This window comes from Canis aureus, chromosome 2, assembly GCF_053574225.1.
Source record: "Canis aureus isolate CA01 chromosome 2, VMU_Caureus_v.1.0, whole genome shotgun sequence".
NCBI classification, from domain to species: Eukaryota; Metazoa; Chordata; class Mammalia; order Carnivora; family Canidae; genus Canis; species Canis aureus.
The window spans coordinates 42,376,913-42,403,630 of NC_135612.1; the positions used below are offsets into that span (position 1 = coordinate 42,376,913).

Sequence of the window (26,718 nt, forward strand, 5' to 3'; positions counted from 1 at the left end):
AAGGTCAGAGTCTTACCTCCATCCTTTATTAGCTGTGAGCGATCTTGGGCAAGTCACCCTTTCTGCAACCTCAGCTTTCTCATCTACAAAACATGGATAGCAAAAGTTGTTAAGAAAATTAAAATTGAGGGGCGCCTGGGCAGCTCAGTGATTAAGCCTCTGCCTTCCACCAAGGTCATGATCTGTCCTGGGATGGAGCCCCTCCAGCCCTTGCAATGAGCTCCACACTCAGCAGTAAGTCTGCTTCTCCCTCTGCTCCTTCCCCTGCTCCTGCTCGCTTTCTTTCTCTCTCTCTCTCTCTCTCTCTCTCTTTTTTCTCCCTCTCTCTCTCTCAAAGAAATAAATAAAAGCTTTTTTTTTTAAAAAAAAAAAAAAGGGAGAATTAAAATCGATATTACAAGTGAAAAAGGAATCTTAGTTACTACTAGTATGTCTTGCCTGTCCCAATCTGGCATTTCTCCTTTAAAATTCACAGTACCCAATACAATTAATTGGGAACTACCCACCATCTCGAATTAGTGCGTTTTCACTAAAGTCATGGGGCCTTTTCTTGCTGCCCACACTCTGCTCCTGGCCTCTCCTGCCCTAGGTGATCGGTCATTATGTGTTTATTGAATGAATATAACCTTATTACTAATAGCATTTTTAAAAACTTAAATGTCAACAGTCAAATGAGTATATATCTTCTCCTTGTATATTGTATACTTATATATTTCTCAACATATATTTATTTTCTCTTTTATTTTATATCTTTTTATTTGGAGAAACATATTTTGTATTCTTTTTGAGAGGATTATCATTATTTTATATTCATGGGATCATAGGCTTTATTTTTTTCTCTTAAATAATTTTAAATTGGGCTTTATTTTCAAGGAATTGAGCTGTTTTCTGTGCTCAGGCAGCCCCATGGGCCAGTTTGAAGAGGATGCAGGCTAATTGTCTTGCTGGATCAGGCACTGAAGAGGCTGCTAATACCTTCACTGAGTCCCCCTTCTGAGCTGAGGGCAGGCAGGGGGCTGTGCTTGCTCACTTCCTCTGCACAGCACTGGCACTCCATAACCCATCTCCTTCCTTCCTGAAACCTTTCTCCCAGCTTCCTCATATCCCCTCGGCTGATACCACACTCAGGAGTAGACTTTTAAATGATATACTTACGGAAGAGCCCTGCTCACAGCTTCAAACCATCTGGACTCAGCCTTTCTTTCTCTACTTCACAATGCTTTTAAAATCCAGGTCTGGGGGTGGCCCAGCGGTTTAGTGGTTTAGCACCACCTGTGGTGGTGTGGTCCTGGGGACCGGGGATTGAGATTGAGTCCCATGTTGGGCTCCCTGCATGGAGCCTGCTTCTCCCTCTGCCTGTGTCTCTGCCCGCCCCCTCTCTGTGTCTGTCATGAATAAATAAATAAAATTAAAAAAAAAAAATCCAGGTCTGGGGCGCCTGGGTGGCTCAGTCAGCTAAGCACCTGCCTTCAACTCAAGTCATAATCCCAGGGTCCTGGGATCTAGCCCATCATTTCCCAGCTCAGTGGAGAGTATGCTGCTCCTTTCTCTCTCTCTCTCTCTCTCTCTCTCTCTCTCTCTCTCTCTCTCTCTCAAATAATCTTGAAAAATAAAATAAAATCCAGGTTCCTAAGAATCATCTAACTCGCTAGAAGTTCCTTGGCTTTCTGCTTATCACTGCAAAAACAGTTAGTTCCCTGTTGCTGCCGCCAACACAGACATGTTTCTTCTTTCCTTGATGACAGGCACATCTCATCGTGCTAAGCAAAAACCCCTCTCAAGAGGAGGCAGCAGTCTCCGCACATTTTGTCGCCCACGCTTCCATCGCTTCTGGGAGACCCGAGCACCATGGTGAGTGCAAAACCTGTGGGCGTCCCTTGCTGCCTGCTTTCTGCCTGTCCTGCAGGCATGCTGCTGGGCCTGTAAACCAGCTGCCTTTAGGAGGGGTGAGCAGGTGGCCTGAGCTGTGACATCGCGATCCTTTGCCGAGCTTTGGTGGCTTTACATGGCCATACATAGCTGTGCCACTGTGTTAGCTTCACCAGTGGCCTTTGGTTTCTGTCCTATTCGGCCTTTCTCTAATCTTTTACTTTGAAATACAGTGAATCTTCATCCAAACGGAGCTGTTAAGATCCCCAGAGAATCTATGATGGGATTACAGGGAAATCTGCTCTGCTTTCAAAGGTGATCTATTTTTAAAAATTGTTGTGGCGCTACTGTGGCAACAGACCTGACTTGTCAGAATCCCAGCCCACAGACTTTCACAGGACTGAGTTTTCCATCAGCGTGAACTTACGTGGTTTTGGGAGTCCAAGAGGAAGCTGCCATTTATGACTCATATGGTTTTTCTTAGCCCCATGAAATAGGTAGAACAGTGAGCCTGGGGAGTTCTTTAATCCAGCATTCTGGACACAGAGCATACAGTGTGCCTCTGTGGATGGAGAACACATATTCCAGTGACTTTTTTTTATCAGAATATTCAGAAACAGAGTATAACTCATCATCAAGAAGACCAAGGGGTGTATTCCAATAAGATGAAAATAATCATGTACTGTAATAAAATAAGATCCAATGTGCCAACAGGCCTAAAATTGAGATCCAGAATAGTTGGGGTCCAGGAAGCAAGAATTGGGCTAGGATATAGAGGCTGGCGGGCAGGCAAGGATGAAGGGGCACCTCTGTGAGCAGCCTGGTCTGCACAGATCCCAGGGCCAGGCAGGGGCTCCAGTCCAGGGAGGATCTGGTGAAATGTATATCGAGGTTTACCCATCTTGTCCATCCTGCCTTACAGACTCCTCATTCTGGTCTCCTGGAGCTTTGAGGACCTTTTCAGAGCAGCCTATCTAGGAATAGAGAGAGAAGGCAGGCAAACTTTCAGATTCTCTCTCTCTGAAATACTCCATATATGACAATCGACTTCAGAACCTTCCAAGAGCCGGCAGGTCTTTTTGACCAGGTTATTGGTACTGAAAATTACTTTAATAAGGAATTAATAGGGAAGAACCTTCCATTGCCAATAATTAAGACAGTTAAGATGCCAACACATGTCTGACGGAAATCTGACTAGCAGAAGTCACAAATCTACATGTCTCTCGGAACCACAGAAGCAGTGTGACACAGATAGTCTTGACAGTACAGTAGGAGCAGCAAGTGCAATTGGAAATGGCAGCTATTGTTGATTGTAACATAAGAGAGACAATACAGAGCACTGAGGACTGTAGCAAACTGGAGAGGCCATGCCCTATTAAGTGAGCAGTGATCTCTGGGCTCTAGCCTATCACTGTCACTTCTTTCAAGAGAAGGCAAAAATCTAGATTTTTATGTATAATTGATGGGAACTAACTCAAATATGTTTCTGGCTCTGAGTGTGGCAAAAGAAGCATGAGGGTCAGATGTGTAATGTCTGACCTGGACAGCAGGTGTGTAATGTGCTTGTCAGATCCTTCCTGCCATCCTCTGGGGCTCGTGGGTTCAAGACAACTGGAGAGTTCTGAGCATTTAAACTGGTGGAGTGGGGATGGGGTGACTTCACTTGGGTGAAGTCTAAGAAAGAGAATACCAAACAGCTAGAGGAGACCAAGGCCCAAAGACCCTCTATGCCTGGAAGGATTCCAGCTTGCCAGCATCTCAGCTAGTTAATAAATGGATGGATTGGGTCAGGTCCAGTAGAACTTGTGTCCTGAAATGTTTTTTCCCTCTAGCTGCAAAGTTAGGCCACTCTGCTTTGCATGATTCACAGAAGCAGATAATCCATATTTTTTTTTTTACATTTTTTAGTCTAAATATAGTGTATTATAACTGAGAATGACAGTAATAACAAGATCTTTGAGAATTCAGTGACCTCACACAGGAATAGTAATAGTAACAACTAATGCTTTCCTGGTGTATTCTGGTATGGTTCTAACCAGTTACATCTGTTAAATCAATTAATCCCCATAGTATTTCCCTGAGATTGGTGTAAGTACTTCCAGTTTCTGGTGGAGAAACTGAGGCACAGAGATATTATGTAATTTCCCCAAGGGTGCATAGCCAGGGAGTAGCAGGCTTGAACCTAGACTTTTTTTTTAAAGATTTTATTTATTTATTTATTCATGAGAGGCACAGAGAGAGAGGCAGGGACATAGGCAGAGGGAGAAGGAGAATTAGGATACCTGTGGGGAACCTGATGCGAGACTCAATCCCAGGACCCTGGGATCATGACCTGAGCCAAAGGCAAATGCTCAACCACTGAGCCACTCAGGTGCCCCTGAACCCAGGCTCTTGACTTTATATTATATTAAAAGGGCTGCACGTGCCCCTTCTCCTTCCTTGCTTGCCTCCCTTTAGGCCTGCTTAGGAGTCTGTGGCATTTGGGACAGAGGAAGGACATGAGAAGAGCAGAGGCAGCCCAGAGAGATGGGTGGGGGCCAGTCTAGGAGCATGGACAGGGTCTCAGCTCCCCTTCTGCCTTTGGTGGCCTGAACCCCACAAGCTGACTTGCCAGTCAGAATTTGAACTATAGGAGGAATGTAGAGATGGAAGAAAACTTTCCTCAGGAGCATGGAGCTGCAATTGGCTTTAGACTAGGGAAAGGGGGTCACTTCTGCCGAGTGGACTGGTTGCTAGAAATGTAGGTAGCAGGAATCATGGTAAGATCATGTTAACGGTGACAATAGTAGCAGGAGTCAAGCTGGCCCTGTATGCAGGTGCTGGAACTCTTATGCATGTGCTCATTTAATCCTTTCAACAACTTAAAGGCAGGACATGACCTCCCACTTTACAAGTGAGCTAACACAGCCCACTCTCCCTACCTGCCACTTCGGTCAAACTGTATTGTCTACTCACTGCTCTGCCCAAAAAAGGACACAGTCCCCATGAGTCCATAGGGTGTCTAGACAAGCCCTTCTCAGGCTCAGCTTCTATGAATCAGAAAACACATGAAATGGCTATCACCCTGGTGCCATCAGGAAGAAAATTTACTGAAGCCTTAAAGGCAAGTCAGCGCTAAGTGAAACTGGGCAGTGAAACTAGATCACAACAGCTGCTTGCTGGGCAGCAGCATGAAGCCCTGGAGCAAGTGCAAAGGGCAGCACAGCCCTTGTCCCCAAGGCTTCAACCGACCATCAAAATGGGCACGACAGAAACAAACACAGGCAAAGAGAATCCCCCCACCCAACTCTTCCCACTCTGTGAACCAGATTGAAAACCATATGTATCAGAATCCTGGTTCCCTTGATGGCAATTATAGGAAAGGCTATGGAAAATCGACTGCTCCTCCAGCATTTTAAGATACAAAGATTGTTCTGGCTCTTACCCACAGTGCCTGCATGTGGTGCGGGCTGAGAAGACCCATGTTCCAAGCATAAAATTAGTGTGCCTCTGGAAGCAGGAACGAGGGCCTCACCCAGCCAGGAGCTGCTCTGGGAGCAGGCAGGCGCATCCCCATTGTGGGAGGCTTGCAGGGAGCCTGGTGTTTCATGTCCTCCCTCTGTTACCTCCTCACAGGCCTATGCCCCCTCAGCAGGAACAAAAGAAGCCCACCCATGGCTGGGGGGCTCTCTAGGCTAGGCCTCTGCTGCCTACAGCAAGGGGGAGTTAGAGGGCTATATTAAAAGGGCTGCACGTGCCCCTTTTAAACTTTTAAGTTTGGAACTTATCTTTGACAACTAAAGGGAGGCCACCCCCTCAAACACATACACATGCGCACACTAGTTGGCTTTCACCCAGGATGGCAGAACTATGACCTGGACTTTAGTCACTAAGTTCAGAAATCACAGCCAGATCCCCTGGGAGCAAATCTGCATGTTTCACCAAATGTCCAGGAAATCCAAATGCATAAGGACCTCAGCTCAGTTTCCCTGTGCTTAAACCTGTCTATGCAGAGTACAGATTTTTTTTTTAGAATCTTTAATGAGAAAAGTTGTTCATTTGGGGATTCTCCGTAGCCTGCTTGCTAAATGCCCATTGAAGGCATTGCCCTCTGACAAATGAAGTGTCTCTGGTCAAGAAGCTGGCGTGTTTCAGGCTCTATGCTCAAGCTAATCCCTTTGCTCTGTGCCTTTCCTGCATTCCTTATGCAGACAAAACTGCCCTAGAAGTCACGAAGGATTGTGATTGCATAAGGACTTCCAATTCAGGCGCCTGGAATGTCACTAACCTGAGCCTGGCCTGCATCCCGGAGCAGCCATAGACAAACTTGGTATTAACAGCTCTCCCAACCCTGCTAAGTGTTGAGGGCATTGGCCTTGTGTTTATAACTCTTCTCCTAAAGAATATTAAAATGAAATGGGCAGAAGCCAAGTGCATTTCAGTGTAAACCTTTGAGAGGCAGAGCCTGCTGAGCACAGGCGGCCTTGTTTGGAAGTGGCTCCATCTGCAGCCTGAGCTCTGTCGGGTCCAGACACAGCAGAATGGAAGGAGCTCTGTTGGGGACAGGGGGTGGGATCCCTGGCTGTGTGAACCAGACTCATGAGCATGGGGTGCATTCCCAAGGTGTAATTCCCTATGCACAAATATATAAATCTCCCTGGCCCCCACTTATCCTAGGCTCTCCCCACATTTTTCACAGCAGACATAAAATAGACATTGTGTCTTAATGATGTCTCTTATTTTATATACTTCCACGATCCTCCCATTTCTCAATTCTTCCTCCTCCTTCCTTCTTCCTTCTCAGCCTGCCTCCCTTCTGGGTCCTACCCCACCCCCAGCTCATTCCATGTCCCCTGGGTGATGGATACTTCTTGGGCCATGTGTGTCCCATGGAGACAGTAAGTCAGACAGGTTCTGGAATATACACACATGCCCAGCCCTGATGGACTCCTATCAGGTAACATAGCCACCTGAGAGAAGCCACAGTCAGGTGTCCTTCACCTTCCTGTGGCCCTCCTCAGCTGCCCTGACTGTTTCCCCCACCCCACTTCCAACCTGGAGAGGCCTCCAGGTGGGGTGTGTGGCACAGCCCTGCTGGGGGAAATGAGTGTAAGCCATGGCTGGCAACACCCAGCCACCTCTCTCTCTTCCTCCTCATTCTTTCCCTCACCATCTTCCTCCTTCCCTCCTCAGCCTTTGCACATCCCCCTTGAGCCCTGTGTGCTCTGAGGGACCCTTCCTTGGCTCCTAGGCAAGGCCCATTTCTTGTTACAAAATGCCCAGCCATCCTGGGCCTGGCCTGCCTCTGAGCTCCACAAGCAGATGTCAGCATCCATGCCTACTCTGTGCCCCAAAGACCATGTGAGATAGGGGAAGCTATAGAGAGCAAGTGGTGGGCGAGGCCAAAGAAGAAGCCTCACCCTGCCTCCCACTATCTTCAGTAGGTGGTGAAGAAACCACTGATGCCAACCTGCCCCTCAGAGATGGCTTTGGACTTCCTGGGATTGCCCGGCTAGTAAGCCGAGGCAGGTCTGCCACTCAGAAGCCATGTCCAGGGCCTCTGAAAGTGTTCTTCCCAAAAAGGGTCTCCAGTGTGGACCACTGAAGGCCTTGAGGTGAGGGGCGAGCCTGACTTGGGCTTCCTATGCCCTCAGGCCACCCTCACCCACCACCCCCACCAGGGCTAGTAGGTGACCTCGCGTCAGCTGCCTGTGCAGAGCCTGTGGCAGCCCCCCAATAGTGTCTAAATGGGTCTAGTCTGTTTGTTTGCTAGGTGATGGAGCTCCTCTGGGTTACTACCAGGCTAGATTCCCTATGGTCCTTAATGCTTTTACAGTGAGTATGGAGTACAGCCTGTTTCCTAAGACTGTTAACAAAAGATAATTGTCACGTTGTACACGCAGGCCTCCCTCTTGATGAAAGCTATCCTCACTGTTCCGCTCTTGCCTTAGCACAGCCTCAAGAAAATGAGCCCAGGGTTACTGGAATTTGTTTGTTTGTTTTTTGTTTTTTGTTTTTTTGTTTTTTTTGTTTTTTGTTTTTTTTTTGAATTTTTTTGGAATTAAAAGCCTTCTAACCTCCAGTATGTCAGATTGTAACCCTGCAATCCTCTTGCACTTTGAACAAAGCCTGGGATATTTTTTTTTTTTTTTTTTTTTTTTTTTGCCTGTATATGAACTAGAGACAGAACAGAGTCGGCAGGGCCTCCAGGAGACATTAAGCCCCCTTGCCCACCAGGCTACACTTCCTCCCTCACTCTAACTCACAGACAAACTAAACATTGTGTTGGAGTGGAAATGGGAGAAGATTCATGGCCTTGGAACACCTGTGCTACCAGGGCTCAGATTTACAAGCTATGTCATGCTTCTGTGCTTTAGAAAATGACCTCATCTCCTGCCAGGCCACAGGCATCAGGTTGCAGATGATTCTAGAAGATGTTTTTAAAGTTAGGGATGGCCATTGTAAGAGTACTGAAATCTCTGGCGCTTCATGGCTTCAGGGCGCAGGGGTATGTGGTATCTCCCCACCCTGTTTGACCTTCCATCTCTCTGGAAAATCCTGTTGTCACCTGTCCGAGATGGACGTCCAATGGTGTGCCCACCCCCGGAAAAACAAACTGCTCATCAGGGAGTAACTCCTTAGCTATAATAACAGGATAAATTTGCTCTCCCTGAAAAGACTTGATCATGTGGTTCCCAGTTCAAAAACCTAATTTGGGGGTCAGACAGGTGAGGGAAATACATCAGGGTCTTGCAATAAAGCAATTTTCCTGTATCCCAGGTAAAGAAAAAGTAGTTTCAAATTTAGAGACAGGGAAGTCACCCACAGTGGATGCCTACACCTTCCTCTGTTCCCCAGCTCGAGGCTGTGCTGATCTACAAGGGCCCTGACATAATGCCTGACGTGTGGCCCACTTGTATGGGACAACAGCTATCAGGAACCCCTCCTCCATCCTCACTCCATCTGATGAGCGACCTTGCAGGTGGCACCTGCAGAGAGCAGATTTCTGGGCAGAGTGGCTCTGCCATCCCACCTGGCCTAGGACCTCACAGTGTTCACTTCAGTCACCCCCCCCGCAACCTTAATTTCAGTAATTAATCCCTTCTTCCCTCCCTCCGTCCTCCTTTCCTTTCACTCCCTCTTTCAGAGATCCATGCATGCTAACGAGCATCCTCTTTGGAAAGTATGAATAGGCCTTCCCAAGTTAGAGGTTGGGCCATTTAGGCACTAGCTGGAGTTCGGCTGAGCCGCATCACGTCCTCTCTCACAGCATCTCTGTGAGATCAGCCACGCTAAGGGAAGGGGGCATGTGGTACTCAGGGCTAGAGGACCAACTTAAGTGGGGTGCTTTGTAGGGGGACAGTTGGTCAGCATATGACTGCTGGGAGGAAGATATCCTAAGAGGTGAGAGGACATTACAAGTAAGGGGCTAGAAGGGTATTAAGCACAGCTGTGTCCTCCTGTGTCCGAGAGACCAGCTCCTTACTCAGGAAGGGGAGGGAAATGCTTCCCATCCCTCTTGCCTGCCCCGTTATCTGAGGTTATCTGAGCGGGGCACCACTTCTGCTAAAGCCTAGGGTCTGAAACTCAGTCCCTCCTCTTCCAGCCGCAACCCCTTCCTACACCCTGGACATCTGTCAGTCTCGGTGGTATGGACTCATCTCAGGGGAACAAAGACTCAGAAAGATCTTTACTCTAGAAGAAGAGCTCAGATTCTTTGGCTAATTCCCAATTAGACAGAAAATCAAAATAGCCAGAGTCCTCCACTCCAGATTATCCTTGTTAATTTTTAGACCTGGCATGTTCATCTCTCTAATGCTTTTAAAATCGACAGAATAAATGCCACATCATCCTCACATTTGCTGTCACAAGATTATCAGAGTAGCCAAAATTAATACTTAGTTGGAGCATTAAATCTGCAATGCTTTCTTCCATGAGTCTACTCAAGTAAAGAGATTTTCTACTTGGTAGAATTTTCTCCTACCAAGAGAAACTTCTGAGTAAATACTCAGAGATACACCTGCTGATCTTGCAGTGGACAGAGCCCCATTGAAAGAAAGGAACAGGGGACTCCAGTTCAATCAACTTCTGTCTCCCTACAAACTCCGGGGGTGGGGGAGGGGCAGTGCAGCTGGCGCTGAGATCTCTCCAGAAGACTTCACCTCACAGCAGAATTCCTGCTTCCATCCAGCAATGGCCTAGGTGCCAAGCAAAGTAGACCTTGCAGAGGAATGAAACTTACTTATTCTCAGGCCTAACTTTTCTCTAGGTGGACCGGATTCAATAGACATGTTGTGCGGATGTTGACTTGTTTCCTTTCTAAAGGGAGCATGATCAGGGTGAATTTTAGGTGTTCTCAGAACTCTCCAGGCATGCCTGCAATACACACAAGCCCCGTGTTCTCTGCGTTTTGACCACTCTGTCTTCATAGAGCTCTCATCCTCGTAATGTCTTAATGTCCCACTCTGCTTCTGGTGTGCCTGCTGGTCTTCCTGGCATGAGCAAGAGAGGTCCATGACCACGATCCTCAAAGCTGTCCCTGAATTTAAATGATTACCATTTACTGAGCATGGACTAGGTGTTAGGCATGTCCTCAGTTGTTTATATGCATGAACCCATTTACTCCTGTCAACAACCCTATAAAGAAGGTACTAGTTTCCCCCTTTTCAGACAAGGGCATTAAGGTCAGTGATGTGGGGGCACACAGCTAGCAGGTGGCAGAGGCAGAGCCCAAACCTGGGCAACCTCAAAGTGCAGCCCTGGGAACACTCACTCTCGCTGCACAGGCTGACCCAATTCCTGCTCCTCCGTGAGTTCTGGAGTGCTGTATTCATGCAGGCCGCTCTGGAAGCACCTGGCACTCACATCACCATATGAGAAAGATGAATTCAAGGGGTGATACTTTGGAAAAAACATGAATTTAGATAAAACATTAGCTGGTCTAATCAAAATAGTGAGGAAGCACAAATACAACATTAGAGATGATAAGGGGGAAATAAGCACATGTAGAAGAATGTAAAGAAGCAGAAGATTACGTTTTATCTTTTTGCCCATATCTATTTGCACTACACGATACACGTGAGATTTTCAAGAGGAAATGTCGAGTAGACCACTGTATACGTGGGTCATAATCTTCTCTGGCAGTAGTTGTATACTTGTCATGTGTCGCAGTAAGGTGGTCCACAGCAGGTGCTTCAGGGGGAATCCCATGTTTGCTCCCAAGATAGAAAGATACCGCATTTTCCTCTGCTAGAGCAGGGGTGGCTGGCCCCACTTGCCACTTGTATTAGTAATAAAGTTTTCTTGGCACACTGCCATGACCATTCATTTATGTGTTACCATACATTTATGGAAGCTTTTATGCCTCAAGAGCAGAGTTGAATACCTGAGACAGAGCCCAGGTGGCCCCCAAAGCCTAAAATATATACATCTGATCCTTCACAGAATAAATTTGCTAGCCTCTATGCTGGTACCCTATGATTTCTCCAGTTTCAGAATCATTCCTAGTTAATTTCTTGGTTCAGAATTTCCAAACCAAGTAGGTGATGCAGATGGAGACCTCACACATGCACCTGCCCCCTGTGTGGTGTGCCAGCTTCAGATGCTATTTTTCTCACATAACCTCATCACAGGAGTAATATTTCATCATATTAGCATGTTTCACTCACCATCACAGGGGAGGAATTAGACAAAGATGAGGGGCATATGGTGTCATCCTAGAATTCTGCCTACCGCGCTGCCTTTTTGTAAGGAGCTCTGTTCCATCTTCCTACCACACAGAGTCCTCAGGCCTCATCTCCAGTCCTTACTCTTATAGAATATACCTTTTTTTCTCATACCCTCATGGACCATTCTGCTTCAGCCTCCACTCACTGCTCTGGCTTCCAGTTGCTTCATTTTCTATACCTGAGGTTTTCCTTTTCTTGCTTTCAAGATTGGCATATATTTAAAAATACGTTCATTGTATTATAATCAGTATGTTTATATGTTTGGAATGATTGAGTTTCTTCCTTCAATGGCATATCAACCATATTTTCCCAAATTTTAATGTTGTAAAACTAGGTTCTAAGATAACAGAGTCCATTAAAGTGGACCCTTGGAGCCCTCCCCTCAGTGAACAGCAACCAGAGTTAAAGGAAGAATTAATGGTTAATCAACCGGAAAACTATACCAATGTGTTCAGGTCTGGGGACTATTTTCCCCGTTTGCATTAGCTTTGCTTACCATATTGCTGGAGAGCTAAAATGTATGAAAACCAAGGGAAGTAAATTGCTGTATCCTTCTGAGACCTAAATCTTTGCTGAGAAACAGGTAGATTAACTAGGTCCTCTTGTCTAAATACTTATTATTTTCAAATAGTTCGCCACCACTAAAAGCATATTGATCCTGTTTCCATTTCAAATCTACAAGCAATCTTCAAATATTGTTATGGTACTTTTCTTCAGATGTGGCCGAGCAGTATTTTCAAGAGAGCATGGCGAATCTTAAGGATGCTGAAGGAATGGGAAAAGCCAAATTTCTTTCAATTCAAGATGATTATTGCCATTTTCTACAAGTCATAGGACAAAAAGAGGTAAGTGAGTTTGGATCAGAGTTGACTAGTTAATTTACATGAGTTGTTATACAAAGGGCTACTCTTGGGCAGCCCCGGTGGTGCAGCGGTTTAGCGCAGCCTGCAGCCCGGGGCGTGATCCTGGAGACCCGGGATCGAGTCCCACATCAGACTCCCTGCATGGAGCCTGCTTCTCCCTCTGCCTGTCTCTGCCTCTCTCTCTCTGAATAAATAAATAATTCTTTAAAAAAAACAAAACAACAACAACAAAAAAAAAAAAAAAAAAAGGGCTACTCTTTCTACTCTGCAAGCAGCTATTAAGCCTACATGTCCAAGGCATGTGCTAAGCTCCCATTGGGACAGGGATAAATAAAGCCAGGTGGCCTCTCTCAGCAGCTCCCAGGTACTCAGTCTGGGGAAATGCAAACTATTCATGAGAATAGAATGCCATGCACCTCACCCCCCCCACAAAGGATCTTAAAGGACTAGAAACCTTGAAAACCCAATGGGCAGACCCTGATTATCATAGCCTGCAGTTATGTCTGGGATAGGGGGTGGTAGATAATATGCCTGATTCCTCTCTCCTTATTTTGGGTTATAGATGGAATTTACATATCTAGTGAGAACTATGCAGCACAGAAGTTACAGCTCGTGGTCCATTGAACCATACAAGCATGCTTTTTTATGGCTTGTATGCTTTATATGCTTTATGTCAAAATGGAAGATGACCCAGAGTTTATTTTCACTTAATTAAACCCTTGGAAACTTATTCCATGCAAAACCAACTACCAGAAAGCCACTTGCTGTGGCTTGATTTATATAGGTATATCTGTTTTCAACTTTAACCTATCAAGGCAAATCCTTGAGATAAAAAACCTTTATTTCTTCTGCTGTTCTGTAGACTTCCCCCCACAGCTCTGTTCTAGCCCTTAACTCCCCGCACCGTTCTCTCAATTGATACGAGCTTACGGAACGTGGGTTTATTTGGGGGTTTTTTTTGTATATTCTTTTATTGGAGTTTGATTTGCTAACATATAGTAGTATAACACCCAGTGCTCATCCCATCAAGTGCCCCCCTCAGTGCCCGTCACCCAGTCACCTCATGCCCCCACCGCCTCCCCTTCCACTACCCCTTGGAAAATAGGTATTTAATCTAGATGCATCCATGTTCCTCAGGCCAAAGTAGGACGACAGTAACCATAACAAATGGAGCTTATATGATTTTCTGGATCACTCAACTAAGTAGAAAGGGGCCTTCCAAGGACCTCACATTCTAGAATATCTGTAGAAGTTCTCTGGAGAGTACTCAGGTCAGAAGCCTGGAGGGGAAGAGGGGGAGTGTGCCCATATCATGCCTTCCCCCTTCCAGCTCATCAGTCATTTTAACCTCTAAAATGTCCTGGTTGCCAGATCCACCTCTGCCAATCATCACCTCCTGTTTGGACCACTCAGACTTTGGTCCCCCAGCTGCTTTTTTCACTCTTGCCTTTTTCTCATCCATTATGAATAAGGAAGTGATGGTGATCTTTTCAAAATGCAGATCTGATCCATGAACCCCTGTTTGCAAAATACACCAGTGGCTTCTCAATGCCCTTAAAATAAATCAGAATCCTGTATGTCTCACAATACCTGCCACATGATCTGGATTCTGCTGACATTTCCAGTCTTATTTTCCCCCCTCCCCTAATCTGTTCTGGCCACATTGGCTTTTCTAATCCTCACTGATTTAGCTAATGCAGATCCATCTTTGAGGACTCATCAGTTTGCCTGATTCCTTTCCCCACTCTTCATTAGATTTTTCCCATTGTTGTTCATCATAGAATCCTTTTGACATAATAATGTGATAAGGGGTGCCTGGGTGGCACAGTTGGTTGAGCATCCACCTCTTGGTTTCGGGTCAGGTGATGATCTTGGGGTTGTGAGATCAAGCCCCTTATTGGGCTCTGCTTGGGATGCTCTCCCTCTCCCTCTCTCTCCCACTCAGGCTCTCGCCCTTTCTCAAATAAATAAATTTAAAAACAATATGGTAAGCATGGTATAGGAATAATAAACAATATAATGAGAATAGTAAGTTTTGTGTGGATATGTACTATCTTTCCTGTGATTAGACTGAATTCTGTGAGAGCAGGAATCCTCTTGCTCATGATGGTTAGCCAGATGAGCAGATGGGTGGGTGGGTGCTTGGCTGTGGGTCACCTGACTGCTCTGGCTACCACAGGGCATCTGCCCTCTCCCCTGTTCTTGTCTGGTATCCTGCCCTGGTGTCTGTCACTGATGCCACACTTCACTGCCCTTGCCCTAGTCACCCACATCAGTGGTACTGAACTGAAGATGTACCTTGTTCCCCTCAACCTCTCTTGGAGATTTTAGCAAACTGGCTCTTTTTGTTCAATCCCCTGCCAGCCCTTCTGGTGCCCTGGTAAGAATAGAAAAAGCTGTGTCTTCTTCAGGTCGATGCAGCTTGTGCCAGAGCACATTGCTTGGAGAGCGGCACACAGGCTGGATTTCAGCTGTCCTCATTTTCCTGCCCCTGTGCATGACACAACCCATCCAACCGAATGTGGTAGCTTTGCACGGTGCTCACCCTGGTCGCAGCCCTCTTTCTGGATTCTAGCCAGAGTTGACCAACAAGGCTGGGCCCGATGACAGTCCCAGGCATGAGCACGGCCCCGTGCTCAGACTACCCCGGATGTGGTCACAACCCATACATGAGCAGAATCCTGTGCTAACAGGAAGGTGATCTTTGGGAAGGAAAATGCCTTTTAAAGTAAAATGTCACTCTGCCATTTGTGTGAGTTTATCTTCTAGTTTTGCTACTTTCCTGCTCAAGAACTTTCTCCAGCTTCTTACTCCCCGTAAGAAAATCAAAACTCCTGAGCCTGGCATGAAAGCTCTCCACCACCACCAGCCCATCCTGTGACTCATGCCTTGTTTCCCTTCCTACTCTCTGGGTTAGAGTCAGATGAACCCTCAGGGCTGACCCTGTCCTTCTCCTACCTCACACCTGGGCTCCCAGTTTCCCATGCCTTCTCCTCAGCCCACCCAGGTCCTATTTTTCCTTCATCCCTCTCCATAAAGCTGTTCTAACTTTAACAGACTGACACAGTCAGTCCACCCATGTGGCATCTCTCTTCCATGGCCCTCTCCACCTGCCGTTCAAGTTCATGCACGTCTCTCTCTAGTTTCCCCAATCAGGCTATAAATGGCATTGAAAGCTTCATTTAGAAAAAGAATCTGGCTCTTCTTTCTATCATTGGCTCCTCAAAACCTGACAGTCAATTTGCATGGACAAGTTGCCAAGTCTAGCACCTGCGCCATCCCAAATCCTTGCTCAGAGATGCTGGGAATGGATCGCAGTACAAAGGACATGATAGGCTTTAGCATCAGGCAAGTTCCCCATGCACCGAGGTAGGTCACACACTTCACAGTTTACAGTTTCTCTGCTCCTATGTGATTTCATCTTTCTACCAAGAAATTGTTTCTGCATCATCAATGCCTTCACTGCTCCACACCCCTCACCCCATCCCTGGCACTTAACTCATATCATTGCCAATAAAACGTGTAAAGCTTTGCCAGCTCCTTCTGTCTCTGGAGCGCTTATCAGGATGTCTTCAGGGCTATTCGGTGGGGAAAGCCCTTTAACTGGTTCCAGGCTTATTTGGCTCTCAAAGTCAGCATTTGTATTCTGTAGCCATAGTCAGGCTTTCCTATACAAGAGCATGGGAGAAATTCAGGAGAAATCTTAGGGATGGACAGGCAGGGCTTTCCCTTTGTACATCTTCGTGTCTGACTAAAGAGCTTAATGTCAGAAGATACTGGTTTCTGACCAACTCATGTTTTTTATTCCGCGTTAGTTTAAGTAAATCTGATAAACCAAACAAAATATCAAACGTATTTAATTTTTCTCCATGTTAGAATGTTTGCTTTTGGTTTCCTAAACTATTTCTTATGAGAAATAGAAAACCCTGGAATATGTTCTGGATGTTTTGTAAGGACCTAAATTGCCAGGAAACTCTGACTTCTGCTTATGTAAGAACATCACTGAAAAGAATTAAAATTACCGGCCAGATTCAGATCCTGGGTCTGCCCCTGCAGAGCTGTCTGATCCTGAGTAAGTTTCTTGACCACTCTGTGCCTCAGTTTCCTCCTCTGTTCAATGAGGATTAAAATCGTACTTAACTAGAGGAGACAGAATTAAAAGCCCTCACAGGTAAACTGTCCAGCACAGTTCTTGGCACATAGAGGACACAATAGATGTTAGCATCTGCTCCTAATACTCAGCTGAAGTGAATTCCTATAGTATCTGAAGTGGCTTTGTTCTCCAAGTGTCGTTCATGCATTCTCTCTCCAGAGTTAACACCTCTCTGTCCCCATCCATGCTGTTTCCTGTGTCCTGTTTAAATTTTTTTTTTTAATTTTTATTTATTTATGATAGTCACAGAGAGAGAGAGAGAGAGGCAGAGACACAGGCAGAGGGAGAAGCAGGCTCCATGCACCGGGAGCCTGACGTGGGATTCGATCCCGGGTCTCCAGGATCGCGCCCTGGGCCAAAGGCAGGCGCTAAACCACTGCGCCACCCAGGGATCCCGTGTGTCCTGTTTAAAGAGGAAAGTGGGCCTAGCTCATGAGACACTACCCCTGAAAAGGGAAAATACACATCAGTTACATCATTTTCTTTTTCTTTTTTTAAAGATTTATTTGAGAAAGAGAGAGTACATGAGTGAGGGAAGGGGCAGAGAGAGAGAACATCCAAGCAGACTCCATTGAGTGTGGAGCCTGACTCGGGGCTCATAAGCTGAATCCAGCTAATGAGCTGAATCCAAAAGTTAGTTGCTTAACCAACTGAGCCACTCAGCAGCCTCCAGTTACACCATTTTATTAAGAGGCATTGATCTTTATCAGCCTTTGACCTTTCTTAACAAACTTTAGCTTTTGTTCCTTTCACAGAAAGCAACCTCGATCCTGAGAGAGTCCCTGGAAGCCAAAGTGGCAGTATTTGGTGACCTCAGTCCCAAGGTGGCAGAGACGTACCGGCTGTTGGGTGGGACCGACCTGGCTCAGGGGAACCACAGTGGGGCTCACAAGAAACTGAAGAAGGTAAAGCTGGAGCCAATACTAATATGGAGAAAATTCTCTCCTGGGTCACTTTCTCTCCCTCCACCATGCTGTTTTTAAATGAAACTTTATCAGAGGCTTATGTGGTAAGATGACACCACTTTCACAGTCAATCTAAGCCAACACTCTTTGGATAAAGAGTACAGTAATCCACTTATACACCTATGTTGTTAGATGAATGATCAATTATGTTTTTACCACGCAAATATTTTTAAAATTTTGCCTACTGCATTTTATCAATCTTTTATTGTACTCCTTTTGTACACACAGTTTATGGAGGAATTCTTGTGTGTGTTCGTTAGTATTTATATGTTTGTTTCTTTTTAAATTTGAAGTTTGTCTGTATGGAAGGTGTGAGGTAAGGATCCAATGTTATCTTTTTTTCAAATGGCTATCCAGTTGCCTAGCATTATTTTATTAAAGAGCCCATCTGTGCTCCAATGACTTGAGAGAACACCTTCATCATGTACTACCCTTCTATATATACTTGAGTATATTCCTAGCTTTCTATTCTCTTCTATTTGTCTCTCTGTTTACTCAAATTCCAGTGCCTCATTATCTCAATTATAGAGATTTCATAGTATGGGTTAATAGCTGGTAGGACTCAACTCCCTGCACGGTGCATGGTTTTTTATTTCCCTCGAGTATCAGGCTTTCTAGACATTTTTGTATATTTATTTTTCTTTATTTTTCCTTTTTTAAAAAAGATTTTATTTATTTTTTCATGAGAGACACAGAGCGAGAGAGGCAGAGATGCAGGCAGAGGGAGAAGCAGGCTCCATGCAGGGAGCCTGATGTGGGACTGGATCCCAGGACTCCAGGATCAGGCTCTGGGCCAAAGGCAGGCGCTAAACCACTGAGCCACCCAGGCATCCCTGTATATTTATTTTTATATGTGAATTTTAGTAATCAACTTGTCTAGCTCTATAAGAAGTTTGGTAGAATTTTTTTTGGAGCATTGTGTTATTTATAACAACTTCAAGAGTACTGACATCTTTATGATATGGAGTTATTCTACCCAAGAACAAGGGGTAGTCTTTATATTTGTTCATGTCTACTTGTGTATCATTCAGGCACATTTTAAAGTGTTCCTTGTATAAGTTCTGCACATTTCTTATTAGGCTGATTTCTAAGCATTTCCTCTTCTTTAATGCTATTATAAACGGAGTTTTATCTGGTATTATATCTTTTAACTGCTTGTGTATATGTGTATGCAAACTATTGGTTTATCTCTGTTATTTTATATTCTGCTAGCTTGCTTATCTCTTTTCTTGTTTGAGTTAATTTGAGCATTGGTTCTTTCAGGTTTTTCAGGTGTACTGTTACATCATCTGCAGTTAGTTTTACTTTCTGTTTTATGCTTCAATTCTTAACGCTTCTAATTGATTTCTCTTGTCTAATTGCATTGGTTTGTACCTCTAGTACAAAACAAGTAATAGTGGAGATAATAGGCATCCTTGTCTTGTTCTGATCTTAGTGGAAATGCCTCTAGTGATTCTTCATATAGTAGATTCTGGCTTTGGACTAAGTTTTATATATTTTATCCTGATAAAGACGTATTCATCAGTTTCTATTTTCATGAGTTTTTTTTTTTTTTTAAATAGAAATAAATGCTGGATTTTATTAAAGGTGTATTATATTATAACATTGAACCAACCTTGCATTCCTGGAGTAAATCCCCTTTGGTCCTATTGAACTATTTTTTCAACATGTTGATTCTGTTTGCTAACATTTATTTTAGGACTTTTTGCACCAGTATTTGTAAGTGATATTTGTTTAAGTACAATGTTATATTTGCTTCATAAAAATAATTTGGAAGTTTACCTTTATTTCCTATGCTTGAAGGAATTTACACACACTAAAACTAGTATCTAGTCTTTGAAGTTTTGTACCTCCAATGAAACTCTTTAGGCTTGCTTTTTTTGGATGGCAGGGAATATCTTGACAATCTTCTCTATTCCTCTGTAAAAAAAAATTGCTCTGTTGAAGCTTTCTATCTCCAATGAGGTCATTTTATTTAAAATTAATTCATGTAATGAAATTACACTATCTATTTCACTATCATTTTTTAGATTTATTTGCATTTTAATTGACTTACAAAGTAATCTCATGAATTTTTAAAATTTCTACTTTTTTAAGTTACCTTCCCATTTAATTTCTTCATTTTATATTTGAATTTCCTCACTCTTCAATGACTGAGTTAGTGGTTTGTCGTTTTTGTCAGTTTCTCAAACTACATGGGTCAATCACCCTCCTGTTCTTTATCACTAATTTCTGATCTTATCTTTATTACTTCTTTTTTTTGTGACTTATTTTGTTTGACTTTGTTGGAGTTTTCTCTATCTTTTTGAATTGGGAATTAAATTCATTTGTTGTCATTTTTCCTGAGATAGTGTTTTTAGGCTGTACCTTTTTCTTTTCTTATTGCTTTAAATGCATCTCATAAGTTTTGTCATGTTGTGTTTTCATTACATGAATTAATTTTGAAAAAGGGGAAAACCTGGGAACCTCTAAGTAACATAACTGACCAAAAGAATTAACTTTAGTTCTGAGTAGGCTGCCCTATGCATTGAGCCTTCTCTTCTTAGGACTTTTGCAGAAGACATCAGATCTGGGAACATGAGTGGTGCCTATTTTTTAACAAGATGATACATATAACTATTATCACTTAGTCAACAGTAGTTATCGGCACCTTCTCTGTGCTAGTACTGTGCTCAGCAGACCTGGGAAAAGCAATGATCAAGTTAAATATGCATCTTGCTTTTATGAGACTTTCAGTCTAACCAGGAAGATATGTTAAACTAATCATTTAAGATAATTTATTTAAACAAATCATTTCAGATAATTTGAACATTATACGTGTACCAAAGACATTATTGAGGGAAGAATGAGGAGGGCAGTGAAGGTGGCAGTTGCCCTGGGTTCCTCCATCCCTTACTTCTGAGCTAATAATTATTGACCGATTGTTATATCCCTGGGTTGAACAATTTACATATATTAACTTATTTAAGTCCTATAGCAACCTGAAGAGTTGGATACCTCTAATTCTGTTTTGTTTTGTTTCTTTTGTTTTGTTTTGTTTACAAAGAGGAAAAAATGAGGCTAAAAGGATAGGTGTCTCAGCATTGATTGCAAAGTCAGGAGTTGTCAGAGTGGAACTTTGGCACCAAGCAGTACAGACCACACCATCTGTTCTACATTTCACATAGTTCACATCTTGGGCTCCTCAGTAAGATTTTATTTGAACCAGGGCTTCCTATGCTTAAAAACATTTGGGAACCAGTGGCATAGTGGGGAGAATGCCAAGATCAGGATAAGAAGGAGTCTTTGGATTATCACTGACAGGAAACAAACTAGCTCAGGTATAAATGGGTGTCTGTTTTGTGGTTTCCAAGGAAGAGCCAATAGGCAGATGATTAGCAGAGCAGGATGTAGCTGAGCTTCAGGAGAATGTTGCAAGGCTCTCTCTGTCCAGAACTCCTGCCTGCTTCTCTATGCACATCCTCTTCCTCCTCTGTCATGGTTGTGTCTCCCCTCAAGATGAAGATCATGGCTGCCAGCCTTCCAGAGTTTTACTTCCTATCCCTGTGCCATTTCTCAGTCCCAGCTTGAAAGTTCTCAGGGAAAGGTCTATAAGCCTGGCTTGAACCCAGTGCTCACTCTGGATCAGTCAGCTGAGGCCAGGGGCGGGGTAAGCTGTAAGAACATGGTGCCCTCAAGGCAGCTGGGTGGCCCAGGGTGGAGATAGTGCAGGAAACACAGCCTCATAGTCAGAAGACCTGAGACAAGGTCCATGGAGCCCCTCCCTATTTTTGAAGCACGTGCAATGCGTACAGTGGGCGTGGAGTAGCTTCCCCGTTTGAGAGCATCCCAAGGAGAGTGAAGGAGTTACAGATTGTAAACCCCCAACTACAATAGCATGTGCTAAGTTCTCCAGGTCCACCCTGGGATCTAGGGGAGGGAAGGGGCTTAGGGTAGGTGTCCACGGATAAGTAGTCCTGAAAAAGAGTGTAGCCTAACAGAGACAGGAATTCCCAGGTTGGAAATGGAGTGGAAGAAGAGGCTCAGGGGCAAGAGAGTGAAGCCTGTTAAAGAAGCACAAACTAGATGGTGCTGACCGTCTTTCAGGACTCATCTGGGAAAGACATGGGGTCAGCTCCCTGTAGCCATGGTTGTAGGTTAAGGGGCTGAGACTTGATCCCTTAAGCAGGTGTCCCAAACAATGGCCACTTCATTGCCTGTGTTTATTTCATTATAGTTAAGGACATAAGCCGAGTTAAAAATGGCTTTTGCAGATAGTCCTAAAACCTGTCATCATTTTATAGGTGATCATAAATTGACTGGAGTAGAAGGAGCACTAATTGAACCCCCACTAAGTGAAATCTCACCTGCACCAAAAAAGAAACCCATTCTTCTCCTTAGTAAAATTAGATTACAAAAACAACCTACTCATAATTTCACTGATAAAACAAACTTGAGGACATTTGCTCTCTCTCGTTACATATGTGCCTACACCGTAATTTTGTCTCTCAGCCTACAAAGCCCACAATATTTACCTTGTGGTGCTTTGCAGAAGAAGTTTCCTGAACATTGCTCTAAGCAGCTGGAAGCCAAGAAGGGAATTTTAAGCAGATAATATAGACCACGGATCTATATTTATACTTCAGATTTAAAAAAAAAAAAATCATAGTGAGGACAGCATTGAGAATGGCTTGGAATGGGCCAGGACTTGAGACAAGAGGCTGCAGGTTTTTCATCTGTGAAATGGAGGTAACAGCAACACCCAGACTTTCTTCCCCCCACATTGTCCCGGGGACAGAATGAGGGGAGGAAGCGAGGCTGTCTTGGAAAGCAGCAGATCCAGTGGAGTCCAGGGTGCCAGGGTGCACCAGGAGGAGGAGAGGGCAGAGCTTTCCCAGCCGAGGCACTGCCTGCCCTTGGGAAGGAGTCTCCACTGTGATTCCTCTTCCGAGGGTTCAGCCTGGCCACTCAACTCCAGGTCGGGGAGGGACCCCAGGCATGGGGCAAGCTGGCAAATGTGAGCAAATGCCCAAGAAACTTGGGCAGGGGCCACTCGAACCTTCACAAAGTCCCACCATCCCCAGTGGAGCTGGGCAGGTACCACTATCGACCTACAGGCTTGGGGCCAGGCTGGCTGCTGCCCAGGGCAGCCCATACAACATTCCCAATCCTTGCAGCCCTGCAAGTCAGATGTTAGTAGCTCTGTGTTTGTTTCTTTGTTTGTTTGTTTTTAAAGATTTTATTTATTTATTCATGAGAGACACAGAGAGAGGCAGAGGCAGAAGCAGGCTTCCTGCAGGGAGCCTGGTGCAGGACTCGATCCCTGGACCCCCAGGATCATGATCTGAGCCACCTAGGTGCCCCAAGTAGTCCTATCTTACAGGCAAGGGGCCTGAAGCGCCTGGAAACAAGTAAGTTGTCTATGGGCAGGTTCCTCTTAAGCCCACATGCTTTCCTTATTACCAACTGTTCACCAAGTATAGGGTCTTAAAGCCCGGCATCAGGATGACCTTCTGAATCTGCATCCGGGGCAGGAGTCCAGGAGCCCAAGGATCTGCATTTTAGCTTTTGGGGGAAGGTTGAGATTACTGCTCTAGGCCCCATGCCCATCCACGGGGCTTAAAATCAGCTCAGCGTCAAGAAACTGTCAGGTTTCATCACTCCCAAAGTCTGCAGTGGAAGTTAGTGCAATTTTTTCCCTTCAGTTTGGCCTCATTAACCATCAGTCCTGAACACAATGGCTTTGACATTTTAAAGCTATCTGGTTATTTGCCAGAATGTGGGAAGAAAAGGCTGAAACTTCTATGTCTGTTGGTCGTGTGCACTGTGGTCCACACAGTCCTCGCTGCCACTCCTCTGTGCTCATCTGAGGACAGGGCTGGCTACACCGTGAATGCTAGGGCACACACACAAGACCTGAAACATGCCCTTGCATATCTGCTGCTGAGCCAGACTTTCTCCATTTCCATACTTAGCCCTGGACTCTATGGAACCAGCAACAGCTTTCTAAAGCTGCTGGCTTAGTGTTTCTCTGATTTTTTTCACAACAGCTGAATCTCCCAAGTTTTTAATTCTGGAACAGAAACCCAGTGAATACTAGCTTTTCCAGACATGCCCTCCTGTGCTGAGTGGCCCGGGCATAGTCCTGTGGGCATGAAAAACAGGAAAGCATGAGAAACAAAGCAGACCGTGGGATTAAATTACTGAAAGGAAAACCGTATTATTGATCTGTTTTTCAAAGGCATCTGCCTGCAGGAGGCAATTGGAGAAATCTGTTGGCTTCAGATGGAAATTTCCACAGCAAAAGTTCCACATGCTTTTGCAACATAGAGACCTGGTTTGATTCTAGGAGGGGCATCACTGCCAACATTTTCATCCAGGTGAAAGGCTACAAAAAAAGGCTTCCTAAAGACTGTTTCCCAGGTCAGTAGCCTCTCAGGACTCATCCTGGGCCCAGTGACAAGATGAAGTTGGGGTGGGGCCCCCCTTCATCTGGCCTCCCTCATAAATAACCATCATCATTAGGGGTCAATCCACTGCCTGACTGCTTCACAGCTGTGAACATATGCGAACATTAAACATTTCCATAAAAGAATAACATAATTTTATGTGACCTCTCTCCAAGAAATTCATAACGATGAGATAACGAATCGGTTGAAGAGAGGTGGAGGCAGATGGTTGTTGTTCATAGATTGTAGATGAGAAAGCCATCCCTGGACAGCTCTATTTTATTCATAATTCACACACTGCCATTCCATCACGAGACCACTTAGTTTTACTTTCCCTTTAGCCTGGGTAGTGTTTTCCTGGTTGTCCTGGATACCAGGAAATCCAGAGCAAGTTTGGAGTCTCCATAGAGCCGCATATTAGCCCACACTGTTTTCAAGTGTGGTCTTATTTGTTCTTGATTCTGATTTTCCTAATGGTCATTGACTAACCCACCTTGGGGCTACAGCAGATTCCCTCAAATCCTTTTTGAAAGAGAGTAAAATCATGACCACATGAATTTCACATCAAAAAAATCCTGTTCTTGGATTGAAAAGCACCCCTAAAGATGTTCCAGGCACTTCTTCCTGTTTGTAGATCGGTTGATAGAGTCTAACAGTGGGAGCTGATGGTTATAGGTCCATTTTTGACCTTCCGTGGGGAAAACATGAGCCTCTCTTGCCTGCTACAGGCCAGATGGGAATGATATCACCAGCTGCTGGGAAAAGGCCCAATGAGGGCAGCCCACATGCAGCACCCTCCACCTTTGCTGTCCCTTAGAAAACACAGATGAGTGGTGTACACAGGCTGTCCCCACGGAAGGGGGGGATGTTCACTGGAACATCGGAAGCTCCTCAGCTGTCAGAACACTTACTGTTGGCTCATTGAGTTCTCAGAGCCTTCAAAGTTCCTAAACTGGGGTCAGAGTCTGGAGGGCTCAGAACTGTGGGTCCAGACAGACTGTCCCGGCCTGACACTGGTGATTTGTCAGAGCCTACCAGATGCAGGACACCCAGGAGTTTACGGGCAGATGGCCAGCGATGGAGGGAAAGGCAAAATGTCCTGCCTGAATTCATTGTGACCTTCTGCAAGTGTTCACAGTGGTGGCCAGGAATGGCTGGTGTGAGTGCCCCAGCTCAGGAAGGACGCAGGCGATAACGGCCAAGCTCCGCGTCAGGAAGGGAATGGGCCTCGAGAAGGCAGATCAGAGGGCTTAGCTTGAAGAGGGTCTGGATCTCTTGCTCTATCTGGCTCCAAAATGGGCAAGTTCGGCTTTTATGCAAAAAACTGGCTGCCTGGACTGATAATGTGCGGGCGCAGCAGGATTCCCCACAATAGCAAGTCCTGCTGATGCCTGTGTCCTCTAAATATTTGTGTTACAGTTGTCCTGGAGAAAGATGATGGTAGCTTGCTCCAAGACAGTGGCCAGGGGATGGAGCAAAGTCATGGGGGAGTCGAGGGATGTCGATAAGGATGTAGAAGCCACAGCACATGGCAGCTCAGAGGTGAGGAGTGAGGGAGACAAGGATGGCATGCACACTTCCAAGGCTGGCACTCAGCAGGCACTCGGGGAGAGCTTTGCAGACGGGGCCGCTCTCAGCAGCTGTGTGAGTGGCAGTCCCTGGGCCTCCCTTTCTTCCTCATCTCCCATGTCCCTCTCCTGGTGCCTCTGGTCCCACCTTATCTATCCTCCTGTCTGGGAGGCTTCCCACCCACCCACCCGTGCAGCAGGTGGGTCTTGGAATTAGTGGGTCTCCAGGTAAGGGAGCCGCAAGGGTGCATGTGTGCAAGTGAGCGTGCGTGTGAGAGGAAGGGAGGGAGAGAGGAAAAAAAAGAGAGACAGAGAGAGAAGGAGAATCAGAGTATGTTCCTTCAAACACTCTCCAGTCCTCCTACCTGGGACCTCCCCCATCACCACCACCACCTTCACCTTCCCCCGACCTGGTGCTCTTCACATGGCTGGCCAACTCCCCATCCTGCAGGCCTCAACTCACATATCACCCCACAAAGGCCTTCAGCCTGCCCCTGCCTCCCTGCTGTGTCACTGAGGTGGACACAGGGTGGCATCTTGCAGGGGCTCTGCACACATCTGCCGCAGGAGCAAGGGCAGATGGAGGAAGATGGGGGCCCGGTGAGGACAAGACTTGGTTCCTGGGTAGGGCTCCAGAAAGCCAAGCTTCCCTGTTTCTGTGTGGAAAATGTGTCCCTGTTTCTGCAGGAAAATGCCCCCTGATGAATTGTGTTTCGGTTTGTCCTTTCAGTCCTCCCAAGGTCATCATTTAAGTAAATCACTTCTGCCTGCCTGGTAAAGATTAGTAAATGAAAGTATATTTGTGTTTTTCTAAACACTGAAAACATTTCACACTTCCATGTATTTTGGTTTCTGACCTCTTCTCTTCTTCATACCAGTTCTGAGAATTGACATGAAAACAGAGACACAGCTCATGAATTTCTGGGTGATTTCTCTGCCAAGGGTGTACCGTTGCAGCAGATAATATGTAAAGAAGAGTAGTGATTTCAGATCTTGAGAATTAGAGTCTTTTTTTAATTTACCTTTCTCTGGTTTTGTTTTTCACCTCATATAAGGACAAAATACATGTAATAGCAGGACAAGCTTGGCACAGACCCTTACCAGGCTGGAAGTTGATGGAGGAAGGGAGGGCTAAGGCACCCCAATCCCGTCCTGCAGAGAGGCA

General features: G+C 45.3%; 2 protein-coding genes across 19 annotated transcripts in view; one reads left to right on the forward strand and one right to left on the reverse strand.

Moving 5' to 3' along the window:
- The window catches only part of LOC144296822 (uncharacterized), a 67,535-nt gene extending 53,329 nt beyond the window's left edge, over window positions 1-14,206 (reverse strand). For 4 of the 5 annotated variants that reach the window (XR_013363779.1, XR_013363775.1, XR_013363777.1 and 1 more), the window contains exons 1-5: window positions 14,030-14,206; window positions 12,073-12,397; window positions 10,622-10,749; window positions 2,297-2,431; window positions 17-83 (exon numbers count right to left, since the gene is read on the reverse strand). Coding sequence is in view for 1 of the 5 variants with exons in the window: in XM_077870067.1 (XP_077726193.1) it covers window positions 17-83; window positions 2,297-2,431; window positions 10,622-10,682 (263 nt within the window). In the remaining 4 variants the exon portion in view is untranslated. Of the gene's footprint in view, window positions 1-16; window positions 84-2,296; window positions 2,432-10,621; window positions 10,750-10,864; window positions 11,064-12,072; window positions 12,398-14,029 lie in introns of those variants that run through there. The other variant, XR_013363782.1, reaches the window with a different exon arrangement.
- Window positions 1-26,718, forward strand: part of TTC23 (tetratricopeptide repeat domain 23) — a 101,049-nt gene that overhangs the window by 63,606 nt on the left and 10,725 nt on the right. For 11 of the 14 annotated variants that reach the window (XR_013363740.1, XR_013363750.1, XM_077869961.1 and 8 more), the window contains 4 exons: window positions 1,746-1,851; window positions 12,294-12,421; window positions 17,348-17,497; window positions 25,405-25,527. Coding sequence is in view for 11 of the 14 variants with exons in the window: in XM_077869961.1 (XP_077726087.1) it covers window positions 1,746-1,851; window positions 12,294-12,421; window positions 17,348-17,497; window positions 25,405-25,527 (507 nt within the window). In the remaining 3 variants the exon portion in view is untranslated. Of the gene's footprint in view, window positions 1-1,745; window positions 1,852-12,293; window positions 12,422-17,347; window positions 17,498-23,777; window positions 23,960-25,404; window positions 25,528-26,718 lie in introns of those variants that run through there. The other 3 variants (XR_013363771.1, XM_077869991.1, XM_077869983.1) reach the window with 3 other exon arrangements.